Source organism: Varroa jacobsoni, unplaced genomic scaffold, assembly GCF_002532875.2.
Source record: "Varroa jacobsoni isolate VJ856 unplaced genomic scaffold, vjacob_1.0 scaffold_766, whole genome shotgun sequence".
NCBI classification, from domain to species: domain Eukaryota; kingdom Metazoa; phylum Arthropoda; class Arachnida; order Mesostigmata; family Varroidae; genus Varroa; species Varroa jacobsoni.
The window spans coordinates 1-12,977 of NW_019213668.1; the positions used below are offsets into that span (position 1 = coordinate 1).

A 12,977-nucleotide genomic window follows, 5' to 3' on the forward strand; every position below is an offset into this window, starting at 1 on the left:
GTTGGAATTAGGTCAGGTTCGTTCTCAGATAGCAGAAAATTTAGAGAGAATTACGCTTACTCAAGTTAGTTCACAGTCAGCCAGCATAACATAATGAGTTTTTATAATATGCATATAAAAGATTATCAAAGCGTGTAAGCACTAAAATCTCTCCTGTACAACTGTTTCTGCGAGAAACATATCTATACAAAGGCGCCCAACCTCTTGCTTTTTGGTTGCTACCATTGACTCGTGTAAGTATACTTGTATGTGTATGCATATGTACATGGACGCATCATCGTCACATCCTCAGGCTATTTTTTCTTTAGGGTTGTATTTTACGTTCACCGGGACACACATCTAACTACAATGGTGAACATTAATAACTAGATACCCCTAAACCTTACAACCGGTTTACTTTTTGTTTTCCATTTTCATTAATGAACCTCACGATGCCTACCCGAGGTATGATGTCGTTACGTCTTCTTTTTATCTATACACGTACCCACTAACAAACACCGGCTGGTGATAGTCCAGCCGTAAATACACTCCTAACGCAAAGACGCAACTTTTTCGTTAATATTTATGAAAATAATTTCAAAAATGATTTCGGACATCGATGCTCTTTAATGAAATAACAACACATGTACCCACTCTTAAAATATCGATCAACAAATTTGATTCTAAGACGACTAGTCACTGGTTTCGACGAAGACGTATACGAAGCAAACACTATCTTTGCCCCTCTGGCTTGAATTGAGCTGTACACATCAGTCGCACACCCACTTGCCGAGATGCACTTGTCAATAATAACACCTCGAATTTGCATGGACCCCATAATCCAGTTGCCAACAAACACGTGATCAATCACCAATAGCGATAATATCTGACGCATGCAGGTGAATTCTGTCATCGTTCATTCTGGCATTCAGAACAGCTCCTGAAAAATCCGCAAGAAATGTATACGTTTACACTGAAACATAACCATAATTAGTGGCAGGTGTTTTCATTCATGTGTCAAGCACAAAATGGCCGTTAGAAAACAATATTTGACATATTTATAACTATATACAACTACATCTACGATACAAAAATATATCTACGATAAGGGTGCGTTGTTGCCTGCGGCAAATATACTTATCAAAAGCACAAATCATATTGCCTTTGATAGGTCTCCCATTTTACATTCGGCTTTGTACGATTTATAGTAGATTTATAGATACTTTCACTTGTGTGATCTACCAAAGATTGTGGCTTAATTACGTCCGTGGCTAACTTATCTTAGTTTGACATTTAGGTTACATCTACCTTTCTGTCTGCAACCATTCGTTTCCCCTGCAAGTGCTTACTATTGCGATTATAAAGATGCAACACTGGCCATTCCTTTTTCTTCATCTATGATATAAAGGTGTACCCCTCTGACGTTTCATATGATACACATACAGGTCATTCGACGAACGCTATAAGTGCCTGTGCTCTATACTGTAGGTATATTCAGATGCATAGAGACCTCTGCGCACTTTAGACCATGTTTAATCTAATGTAGTCTATAATTCAGTTTGTAAGTCCGTAGCCGAACAACAAGCATATTACGAATCTTCCTGTGCTACGTATACAACGTTCATACAAATATTATAAAATTCTAATATTGTTAATAACACCAACGACAACAACAGCAGTAGCAACATCAGTAACATCATCAACTACAAGAACTAGACAAATAAGTTTGTCTGTGTTATTGTTGATGTTGTTGTCGTTGTTGGCGTTCGTGTCGGTGTTGCTGTGGTCGCCACAGACAACTACTGCCGTGCCACTGTCCGAGCTAAACCGAGTCCTGTATTCGTTATGATATTAGCAGCATCGAAAAAACATTCCCTTCGAACTTTTACGTATTACGCATCGGCGTGTGAGCCCATCTGCGTGAGTATAACGCCGTACCATTAGAGCTGATGCTTGGTTAACAACGATATTGCGCCACCGTCCGTTACCTCTCGCGTTACTACCCCTCAAAATACCTAGCCAGGTTTAGAGTCCGCTGCAACAGTGATTAAGCACTGTGACTAGCCAAATATACTGCCAGATCGCAGGGAATTAGATGCTTCAAATTGAAGTCTGTATGATAGAATAGAAAATCTACCTGCACAGCGGATAGCATAGAGTATTTGTATGTGTTCGAAACTAGCTGTTAGCGCTGCATCTTATACGATAAGATGCAGCGCAGACAGCTATAAAATACGCTATACAATAATAACTGCTATATAATAGCATAATAGAGCATGGAGAAAATAAAAAGCTAAAATTTGCATAAAAAATGACATCGCTCGGTTGTCCCAATAACGAGTTCACAAAGAATGTACTATCCGCTCTAGTAATAATATTATGAAATCCTTCGTATTCGAAATTAAAATGATTAGTTCTAGCCGATACAATGCTAGACAGGAATTCTCTACTGCACTCAACGTCAGAACCTCGAAATATCGGTATCGAAGCGTATCCTGGCTAAAAAAATTAGTGATTTAACGAGTAGGTCAAATCTTGCCAGTTCCGTTGCAATCCGTTCCTAATTTCAATTAGTCAATAAAATCTAAATAGCACACTTTCTTCTCGAGCTTCATCACGTTAAAATCACTATAAAACGAAATGTGCACGTTTTGTGTACAGTAGTTAAACGACAATTACCTGTAATATAACTCGTATTGATTCTTAAAAAATTCGTATGCCGCATTCGTGATTCCCCAGGATAGTAGCGCTCTTGAGTAGTTGAGGTGGACTCCATAGAATAATTTATGTATCCTTCGATCCCGCGACTCGAAGGCCGACTTGAGTGCGGATAACATCGACAGGTGAGGTGTACCGTATTCCACCTACGACAGAACGTTGTGGAAGACTAGAGGTCACATTAAATGAAAAAATGAATATATGTTTTTTTGAACTGAATCCAAACCAGAGATTTATCTCTAGAGATTGAGCCGAAAAAAAATGTTTAGCTGAAGTATGCCGCTTCTGAATGGACTTAAGAAGCAGAAGCAGCAAAAGCACTTAGTGATATTAAATTAGTGCTAGCAAGGAAATTGAACACTACACTATAATACACTATTGAAGGTTCAAGCCGACTCTTAAGGTTCAGACTGATCTAAAGAAACGCTTTACACACAACACAAATAATGAGAGTCGATTATCGTCCACATGCGACTTACCTGCATGCGGATTTTAACGACATTTATCGGATAGAACAGCGTAGAGACGAATGCTCCGACTAATGCCCCACTGACGAAGTCCGCCAACATCTGCTCAGGCTGCAGACCCTTTAGCCCTTTTCTACTAGGAGGTTCTACCGGAAGCGTTTCCCTCACGACGTCGCGTAACCCAAAAAATACCATGGTACTGGGACCGTTTCGCAATAATACGGCGCTTAGCCCTCGGTAGTATTCACGAACGCCGTAGGCACTCATGGCTGAAAAAACATGAGCCGTGTTTTTAAAACGTTGCGCGTATTCAACGTCTTGGAGGAGACATTGTGCGCGCTCTAGGGGGCAAAGCACCGCTTCCGTCGTTCCGGCGAGGAATGCGGCTAGAATCTTCTGTCGTCTAGTTTCTAATTGCGGAAGATGAGTTGATAGATAGCGCTGATACGCGGCATACGTCCCAAACATGATGGATGTTGATATTGTTTTCTGGATCACCGGTGGTAGACAGCCTTTGTACAGAGTGACGAGACCCTCATTCTTCAACTTTAACAATGCCGTGGATGACAAACACCGATCGCGCGAGGCGGCAAGAAACGAAACAGAAGAAAAACAGGTAACTGAGTAATTTCCATCACATTTATCAGCATTTATTTTGCTAAAATGCATACGAACTACAGCGAATTTTATCGCTCTTCGCTTGCTTCCACATTTGAAATCCTTCCTAATAGTGTTTGAACGCCAAACATACTAATCCTTAAATCCTAGAACTTATATTAGTAATCGATAATATAGCTCATTCCGCAATAAGCGTCTAGTTTGTTTAATAACTTTGCCGTTTAATTTATTTAAGGCTTTCCTGTTTACTGTAATTATATGCTTGTATTTACCCAAATCCTACTCACTTGGCTTAGGGCAGCCGGTGTTCGTACACCATGCACCATCTGACGAAACATAATCTTGTTAATGGGAAACGTAACAGAGATGTTGACTAGGGCAGCCATTGCACCTGCCAGAAATTCGCCTCCTTCATCATCGGGCAAGAGTCGACATTCAGTCGAGTGCTGGGCCTGAAAGGTAGTGACATCGGTCATCGTCACTCACGATGAAGTCAAACGGCCGGAGGTGTTGTTCTCGTCAGATGTGCCGGAGTGGTTGGCGCACGTTAGGCCGGGCGGTAGGAAGGGCGAAATAAAGCCCTTACCCACACCACCCATACATGCTGCCCGCGCCTAATAACAAATCATCGTCACAACCGGATCTCATGTTAGTCGATTAAAAACTATTCAAGAGACAGAATTTATGCAAAAACTGCGATCACTGCCAGTTATGTGTGTTGCTTGCGATGACTATAGGCCACTAAAATTCATCAAGCCAAGCAAACCCTGCGAACGCCAATGTGGAATATAGGGATGATACCAAGAAAGTATTGGTCCGTCTCAAACCTTCGTACTGACAAACATGTATCTATCGTGAATGACATACTTAGAATCGATGGCTGTCGACCTGGCAAGGATGGCAACCCCTGTTTTAGCCGTTCTGTAAATGAATGCATCGAACCGCGTGGTAAATATAATCAGAAAACTTATCGCAACACCCACACAATGATTGATGTTTAGATCACATTTTGCTGATATCTAAAATAACAAAAAAAATTGCAACACAATTAGTAACAAGTACGTCGTAAAATTAGTGCACTCTGCTGGAAATTCCGTTTAGCTATGAACTGACCATAAACATCCGATAAAAGTCTCCAGTTAGCTATTGGGGTAGTACTGATATATCTTGTCCATAATTTTAATGGTTTTAGCTGTCAAACTTTTTTTTAAATAAAGAAGCGTGCAGACATTGTATCGCATTATTTACTTCGAATACTCATTTTTCAAAAATGGCTTGAAACATTTGATGTACGGGTTATATTTAAAATTTGAAAAGGTTCTTTTGGAACTTGTTAAATTGTGTAGAGAATGTATGGCACGTAAGGTCTTTAATTTATTATAGATGCAGTCATATATAGAAGTAGGTGTTTAAGAAGTTAGCCTTCTTTACTAATTTAAACTTTATTGCTGCGAATCTGTTTGCAACATTACTCAACTCGATAGAGTTGAGTAATGTTGCAACCGGCTCCATGCAACGATCCCAGCAAAACCTTCCTGCTTGTGAACGAATGGCATTAGAATTGTGAACATCAAACCAACTATCAATAAACCCTGCAGTTTTTTATTAAAAAAAAAAAAACAAAACCAATAAGAAAACAACTATTCGAATTATAAACGAAATATGATGCCACCCTCTACAGACAAAGCACACATGCACGCAGGAGTTCGAATTATACAATGGGGCAAGCGCGGGTATACCGACCTCGTTAATACAACACCGCTTTTTTCGAATTAACCGCATTACACAATATTCACAATACAGATCGAATCTAGGGTTCAGATATCGCAGCGGCCGATTTTATAGAGGGAAGGGGGAGCGCGCTCTACGTCACAAAACATCATCTGTTTGGTGACTGGGTTACTACTGGCAGTCCAAGGGCAGTGGAACATCGTCGTTTCGAGCGGTCCATCTTTATTTTAAGATTGCAGGTTCTCTACATTACCTTGGTGAACACGTTGGCGTAATCTCGCTGATGTTCACATTCGATATTGCTTTTCTAAAGGTAGCATTTTGAACAGCTGCCTCTGATCCTACAAGGACGCGCTGCATGTAATATAGATTCGTCGTTGCTACATTACAACCTACGAACTCAAAGAGCGCTGACATATTTGCTGACAATGAGTAATAATCCGCGGAAGTCAGGCACTAAGCAACGGAACCTGTTGCAGTTTGGAGCGCGCTCACCACTTGTTACTCGTAATTTATATGACATTCTGACCGACTGTAAGTGTACGGGATAAACGAATAAGAAAAATTATTGAAATTTATCTCTAATTTGAGCTAAGGATTTAGGTTCTTTTTTTGAATGAATGCATCACATCTCTTGCTTTGTATGAATTATGATTCACGACAAACTTCTAACATCATAGACTGTGAAGATCGTTGGTTAAAATGTGTGAGCTATTCTTCGCGAGAAAAACTCCTTAATTTTTCACACTAATCTGCAGTGGCCTACAGTATAACCTTTTGTAAGTGATTAGCATCAATTTTAGGTTTTAGGAGACTATTATTAGACCTCTTTTGTGACATGCAAAAATAGATAGCACATTTGAATCAGAATATGGTGACCTTAGAGTAATTGTACTACTAATCCTGCCATTAAATATTTACCACTCAAAGCCAGTCTTTAAAACGGAGGTGCGTTACGGTAGTAATTGCTGTATTCACTGCGGGCAAACACTTATGCCTTATTTTCCTAAACTGGACTAATCTGTTATACTTGATCCATAATTCTGTTATGATGTTATGTTCATTGGCCTTTATGTTTTGAGTTTTATGTCCGGTATTGTCCAGACGGCTAGGCTGGGTCCCAGCGTGAAACGAAGTCCGTCGTCTATGCCCGTACTCCAACCTAGACTACCTTTTTTCAGCGGTCGTCATATAGCGATCGCGAACAAGACTAAATCGTCCTGTCAACTTCCTTTTAAATTTTTAAACATGGCTGCTGGAAAAATGTTTGTTTGCGGCTCCTCACCATATTACGATTGTCTCAACATTGTACATCTTCCTGTAGAACATTGTACCTAGGCAGCCTGGTCCTTACGAACAGACACTATACAAACACAGGTTAGTTTTTTGCATCGAATTACGGGCTAGTAAATTATCTAGGACCAGCATAGTATGTAACTAGAACAACATTCTTTAGGTTGATCAAGTTTTCTCAATTAAATCTACGATTAGGCAAACATACTTAAGGGTACGCTATTCAAAGTCCAGCTAATTGAATGACCTAAATATGGAGACAGATACCAAGGCAATCCCTTGCGGAGCCAGAATAATAAATCATTTAAAAAAAGTTTGTCATACGTCGCACAAAGGTGGCACCTTGCAATGAGACTTACTTTAACCCAGAATAATTTTAACGTAGTTTTCATACGAACTTCTCTCGAGTGTCCGAATATCGTCTGCTTTAAACAGAATGTCTGCGAGTTAACGCTTAATTGCACTCTATCAAGATACAGCGGTCATTTTTAGATCGTATGCGATCGGCAATTTGCAGTTGTTATTAATATATTGCTATCTGAACTGTGTTGTGTACAGAGTGCTATAATAAACTTTATTAACTATTGGATCCCGGTTTACCGGTGGCTGTGTGGAACCCCCTAATACCATTCGATTTCATTAGCCTGCAAATGTATCAAGCCATGAAGAAAAAAAAAGTACCGCTCAGGTCCTACGATTCAACACGACAATATATGATCAGACGACGGGAAAAGCCATTTTTTTTAATAACCGGCACCACAATTCGTGGGCCATTCATCTGTTGCAAAACATGCGGTGATTATTGTGGTGCCTTGTACTGATCTGTCCGATTGTGCACAAAAAGAGAAAGAGATAGAGAGAGAAAGAAAGGGAGATGACATCACAATGCCAAACCATTAGCGGATTGCCGTTAAAGCCATCTTCTTTATGTCAGCTTGTTCTTCCTAAATTATCGTTTTCCTATGCAAAATCATTCTAGTGTGCAATGCAATCTAATTAGACGTTCGTATAACAATTGCTTGCTGCATTAACGTAAATTGTGTGCTATGGAGAATACTTGTTATATTTCGCGATAACATGTTTCAGATTGTAAATGGCTGGTAGCAAGAAAATTCTTTTTAATACAATAAACAATTTGACTTTGAGCCTCGTCTCTTGTACACTTTTGATTTGCAATTGCAAACTTAAACTTAGTTTTAAATTTGGGTTACCTGTGTTTCCTATAAATTTGCATATTTCCGCTAGTTGGCTATTCGATTTCCTTCCGCCACTACACAGCTTGCAACTTTACTTAAGCTACGATACTGTTGCGTATTTCCCCCTTAATATCATTTTCCTCTAAAGACGCAATCTTTTCTTTCTGGAAGTGACTTGCGGCAGAAATGCTTTGCGTACACTTGACGTATTATAGCCAGGTAATGTGACGTTCAAACGTCTATGTCCTGAGTGCATTTCTACACTTAAAAGGATGCGATTGTAATTTAAAGACGGTTTAGATTACGTAAATTAGAGAAGGCGATGATTATTGCTTCGCAGGTGTTTCCAGCCCGCCAGATCAGCGGTTTCTCTATATAACAAAAAGGCAGCAGTCGATGACGTTGAACGTCATCGTTCTGCTGTGCCGTTCGTCACCAAGCTGAGTTATTGCAAAACACCATGTCGTTGTCTGTCTATAAAAATGGGGAAAGAAGAAGAGGAACGTTTTACATTTATTCCCATGTTTCCATCGTGTCTTTGTCCATGGCTGCGATTGTGTTCTGTTACCATTGCGACTGTTAGCGCGCGGCACTTTGTGACCGCCGTTCTGACTCTATGCGTCTGTTCGTTCACGTAGTTAGATATTTTTATCTGATTGGGTATTGGGTATCTGATTGGGTGATTGGGTAATTGTCAACGCGCAGCATGTTGCGTTGACCTGTACGTGGACCTATCTGTCTGTCTGTTTGTTTGTTTATGCGGCTGCTGGTCTATTTCCTTCGGCTGCTACCGTTGCTGTTGCTGCTGGCGCTATTACTGCTAACTCCAGGCAGCTATTGCAGTAGCTGCGGCCACAGTAGCAGCGGTTAGGAAGCGAGCGAGCGGAGTGGTCGCTGTTTTTGTTGTCGTGGTTGGGGTGCCGCTGCCTCCTCGCTATCGTTGGTTAGCCCCCTTTCACACAGTTAGCACAGACAGAAGCCGCAAATCTGCCTCAGTTACACCTACAGCAGCAAGCGGCCATCTAAACAACAGAAAAGACAAGCAGTGCTAGTAGTCAATAAGTAGTGACTAACGGGGCTTGGTTGCTGCGGTCACCGTCATCGCAACCGGTCATCCCGAGGTGGTGTTGTGTCGCTGCTGGCGGCTGGTGCCGAGGCCTGGGCCTCGCAGGCAAAGCATTTAGTAGATCGGCCACTTGCTCAGCTGCTGTTGCTTGCGGCCACTGCCACTACTTCTAACAACACATCTGAAAAAACAAACAGGCCGTGGTCGTGCCGCGGCTAGAGGGAAGGGTGACACGAGAGTAAGACACGGAAAGGGCGAGAGCAGTAGATATAGATCACGTATATAGAAGTGCGGGATTCGGGTGACGGCTCAGCGACGCCGCAGGCCGCAACTGCGACGCCAGCGGTCCAATACGAGAGAAACAGAAAACGAACCCAAACAAAATTAACATCGCTTGCCAATAGGTGTACTATCAACAGCTGATATAGAAGCTGTAGTTGAAGTAGTGGTCGTCTCGCAGTGCCAGACCGCTGCGATCGAGCTCGTTGGATAACGGTGAATGGATGGTGGTAATGAAGGCAATGGCAATGTCTGCGTTCGTTTGCATGCGCGCGTATTAAATTCGCATCCTTGCGAGATCGAGGTGTGCCGTGTTTAGTTAGCTGTACGAGAGAGAGCCTAACGTGCTTGTCGTTTGTAACCTTCCGACTTGTTGCATTTGAAAAGAAACACAGAAAAAGGGAAAGCAAAAAACAAGTGATTCGATAAGGACATACAGAAGAGTACCACCGAGTGCGCGGCGCGAGAATCTAATGACGGTGGTGGCTGATGTCATCTGTTGTTGTTGACCGTGTAACCTGTGTACGTTTGTGCCCAACTCTGCTACTGAGGGGCTGATGCGGTGGCCAATAGCACAACTGCCACATGCGGGGTATTAAGGACCGGACGCTGCTATTCAAGGAAATAGAAAGCGAGGACGACGATTGCAGCAACAACCGTTGCAAGCATATTAAAAACAACGCAGGACAATAAGTTCATCACCAGTTATTTCAATTGACAAATTCGCCAAGAGTGACAAGAAAAGGGGCCAGCGAGAAACAGAAGAGCACCACCGCACTGTAAGTGGGACTTACTATTTTGTATTGATGTTCATTTCAATGTACTAGGTCTTGCACTAGAAGGCACCTAGAATCCTCAATATGTATTGAGTTATTTTACCTACAAGTATGCATGATCGTGTGCTGGAACGAAAGTTTTGCTTCATTGGTTGCGAACAAAGAAAGTACACGTATGTCTTATAGCCTTATACCGTACACTAGCTGACCCGACAGGCATTAGCCCCACGTGACGTCGAATGTTCCACTAATCAAACATTCTATATCATGTAAAATAGAGTTAATTTTAGTCATGTCCATATGAATAATGTTAGCCAAGAGCTGTGTGCATTATCACAGATAGCGATTAGGGTATTTGCTTTATTGTTTTTGCTAAAGAACTATTATAAAAAAGGGTCTTTATTTTGAGTGTGAAAGAAGTGCTGAGGGCTAGTCACTTCATTGCGAAACTAGTGTCTGTTGACTGGCAGACGGAATAAATGGAAAAATTTGCCAATGAATGGGAAATTCGACGCTGATGGGTTTGCTCATCTACTGAATCCCAGCCAGCCAGCTAGACAATGATAATAAAACACACGGATCTTAATTACACTATCGTTGATGGCTTCATTCGATCCTGACTGCTGCTATTGTTATTAAGATCGTTACTGCTCTTCTGAGGGTTGTACGGGTGCTATTATTGCTGATGTGGCCATGAACAAAGTGTTATTTTCATTGTTGCCGCACACAGTCTGTTACGCACTATGTTAGGGTCCTTTCATTTCGGCATGTATCTAATTGGTTTGCTCGATTCTTTAACGAGTCAGTAATGCAATTTGATTTAGTGCGATCCTTCAAACTTTTCAGGCCTACGTTGCAACCCACTTAGGCCAGGGGTTGCCGAACACGTTGACCTATCGTCAGCATTCCTACTGTCTACTGGAAATTGACTGATTTGACTAACGTTGCGGTCTGGCACTTTCTTTACTGGCTGACAGTGCGGCTCATTTTGAAGTAAATTAGTGATACTGCTATTAACATTGATATGAATTGAATTTGTGAAACGGTTTTAAACGACTGGAGGTGTCACGGTGAGTTTGTGTGCCTGTTTGTGACTGTTGTTAATCGCGCTCGGTGTCGTACTGCAAAAGCAGTTACGATGTGATACTTGCGATGTGCTTTGTTCTCTTTTTCGATTCGCAATGCTAGCTCATTACTGCGGCTAGTGCTACTAGACGCATTTGTCGTTGTGAGCGTCAGGTAGATAGTCGGTTAATCGTTAGTAATTCAGTGATTGAGTCCGCCGTCAGTTAGTCTACGCGGTACCAGCAGTAGCAGCGGCGGCAGCTACTGTGGCCAACGCGAGCTGACCGAACACCGAGCCCCGCTGTTACGAGTCATTACGCAATTCCATCGACCAACAATAGACAATAGAACACAGCGACCAAGGAATAATAAAGCTGCCAAAGCTAAGAAAGTTAAAGTATTGCGGTGTCGTTTTGTCAGACGACGGCAAAAAGCATCAAATCATAGTCACCGTTACCTTTCGAAAGCTAAGTGGCCAAGCCGGCCCTAAACGCCAGTCAGGTACAATCCTCTTGGCAAAAGACATCGCATGAATATATCTAAATACTAGATAAGACCTAGTATGGCCATATTAGCAAAAAAAGGCGAGAAGCCTAGCATTACTCAGGCTGCAATTGTCGGCAGTGTGAGTGTGTTTTTTTAAAAACACATGAAACAAGCTTTAAATTGCATAAAAAGCAAGTTAGCGCTTGACACCTTGATTTGACACAGTTCGATCAATCTTCATAGAAATAGAATCGTACTTGGCGCAATTATTAGTACGTTTGATGGCAAAACTAATTTGTGAATTTTTCGAAAAAAAAAGCTATTATTAGTGTCATTTTACAAAATGCCAATTATCGCATCTGTTTGTGGCTGTAATTAACATTGTAATTATGCATTTGTTTAGGAAAGTTCTGTACATCTTAACTGGTGCGAATAAGATGTGCATGTTTTTCTATTGAGGAATATATCGAGTCTCGTGTGTCTGACTTGGATATTCAGCGCTACGAAAAAAATTGTCGTCTGCTGTCACGAAAGCGGACAGCACAGACAGAAAGTGACGCCTGTGCAGCCAACGAACTTGTATGCTATAATATAATCAGGAAAGGTTTTTTGTATTTTCACTGAATAGCAAGCCAGCTGACTAGCTCATTCGTCGGCCGCGCGTTTGGGTGATTGGCTCACTGGGTTGCTACGAAACAGAAAAAAATATTTTTTTCATTCGTTTTCTGGCCGGGATGTTTGAATGGATAGATGATAACTGATCTTCGTTGTTTATTGTCGATCTGTTCGGGAAAACAGTGAAAAAAGTCTTTCCGCAATAGCGGATTATTATTGATCGACCGCTTTCACGTTCAACACAAAACGTCATCAGCATTATATTCTCTCAATTTATGCTATGATCTTGTTTCACTGGAAAATGTGATGATGATATTCTCGTATCAGCATCATATCTACTAGCGGAGTAGTACTACACTATAAAAACGAATAAGTATTGCCATGTAAGTTCCAAGAACAAAGCTCAAGTTTTTCGTTATAATAGCTAGTATTGTGCTTTACTAAAAAATGGGTTGATGACGTCACAATAATGGATGATGGTTCAATATGAGGGCGAAACGAAAAATTGGCGTGCTATATCTTTGTGCTAATATGTATACAGATCCATGTGACGAATTAGTCCCACTAAATTATTTTTATTAGTGTCATGAAGTTACTGATATGGTACAGGGTCATCATATACGTCCGTCGAGGCTGGATTTTTTTTAAACATTTAAATCGAAACTTATCAATACCCAAGGTATGGTAT

The 12,977-nt window shown here is 41.2% G+C and overlaps 2 protein-coding genes across 11 annotated transcripts in view; one reads left to right on the plus strand and one right to left on the minus strand.

Annotated features, from left to right (window-relative positions):
- Positions 1-586: 586 nt before the first annotated feature.
- Positions 587-7,213, minus strand: LOC111263444 (mitochondrial nicotinamide adenine dinucleotide transporter SLC25A51). 8 transcript variants are annotated; one of them, XM_086969622.1, is made up of 6 exons: positions 7,166-7,182; positions 4,650-4,703; positions 4,070-4,396; positions 3,177-3,710; positions 2,659-2,843; positions 587-919 (listed from the first exon to the last, which is right to left on the minus strand). In XM_086969622.1, exons 3-6 carry the CDS (start codon positions 4,256-4,258, stop codon positions 889-891), a joined length of 939 nt encoding a protein of 312 aa, XP_086825748.1. In that variant the 5' UTR covers positions 4,259-4,396; positions 4,650-4,703; positions 7,166-7,182; the 3' UTR covers positions 587-888. The 8 variants fall into 8 exon arrangements, with proteins under 8 accessions (XP_086825748.1, XP_086825750.1, XP_086825746.1 ...); XM_086969624.1 differs by lacking the exon at positions 7,166-7,182 and adding an exon at positions 5,767-5,944 and having other exon boundaries at positions 4,070-4,234; XM_086969620.1 differs by lacking the exon at positions 7,166-7,182 and adding an exon at positions 5,767-5,944.
- Positions 7,214-8,853: 1,640 nt separating this feature from the next.
- Positions 8,854-12,977, plus strand: part of Lpin (phosphatidate phosphatase LPIN) — a 28,207-nt gene continuing 24,083 nt past the window's right edge. For 2 of the 3 annotated variants that reach the window (XM_022838502.2, XM_086969627.1), the window contains exon 1: positions 8,854-10,126. The gene's annotated coding sequence lies outside the window, so the exon portion shown is untranslated. The remainder of the gene's footprint in view (positions 10,127-12,977) is intronic. The other variant, XM_022838505.2, reaches the window with a different exon arrangement.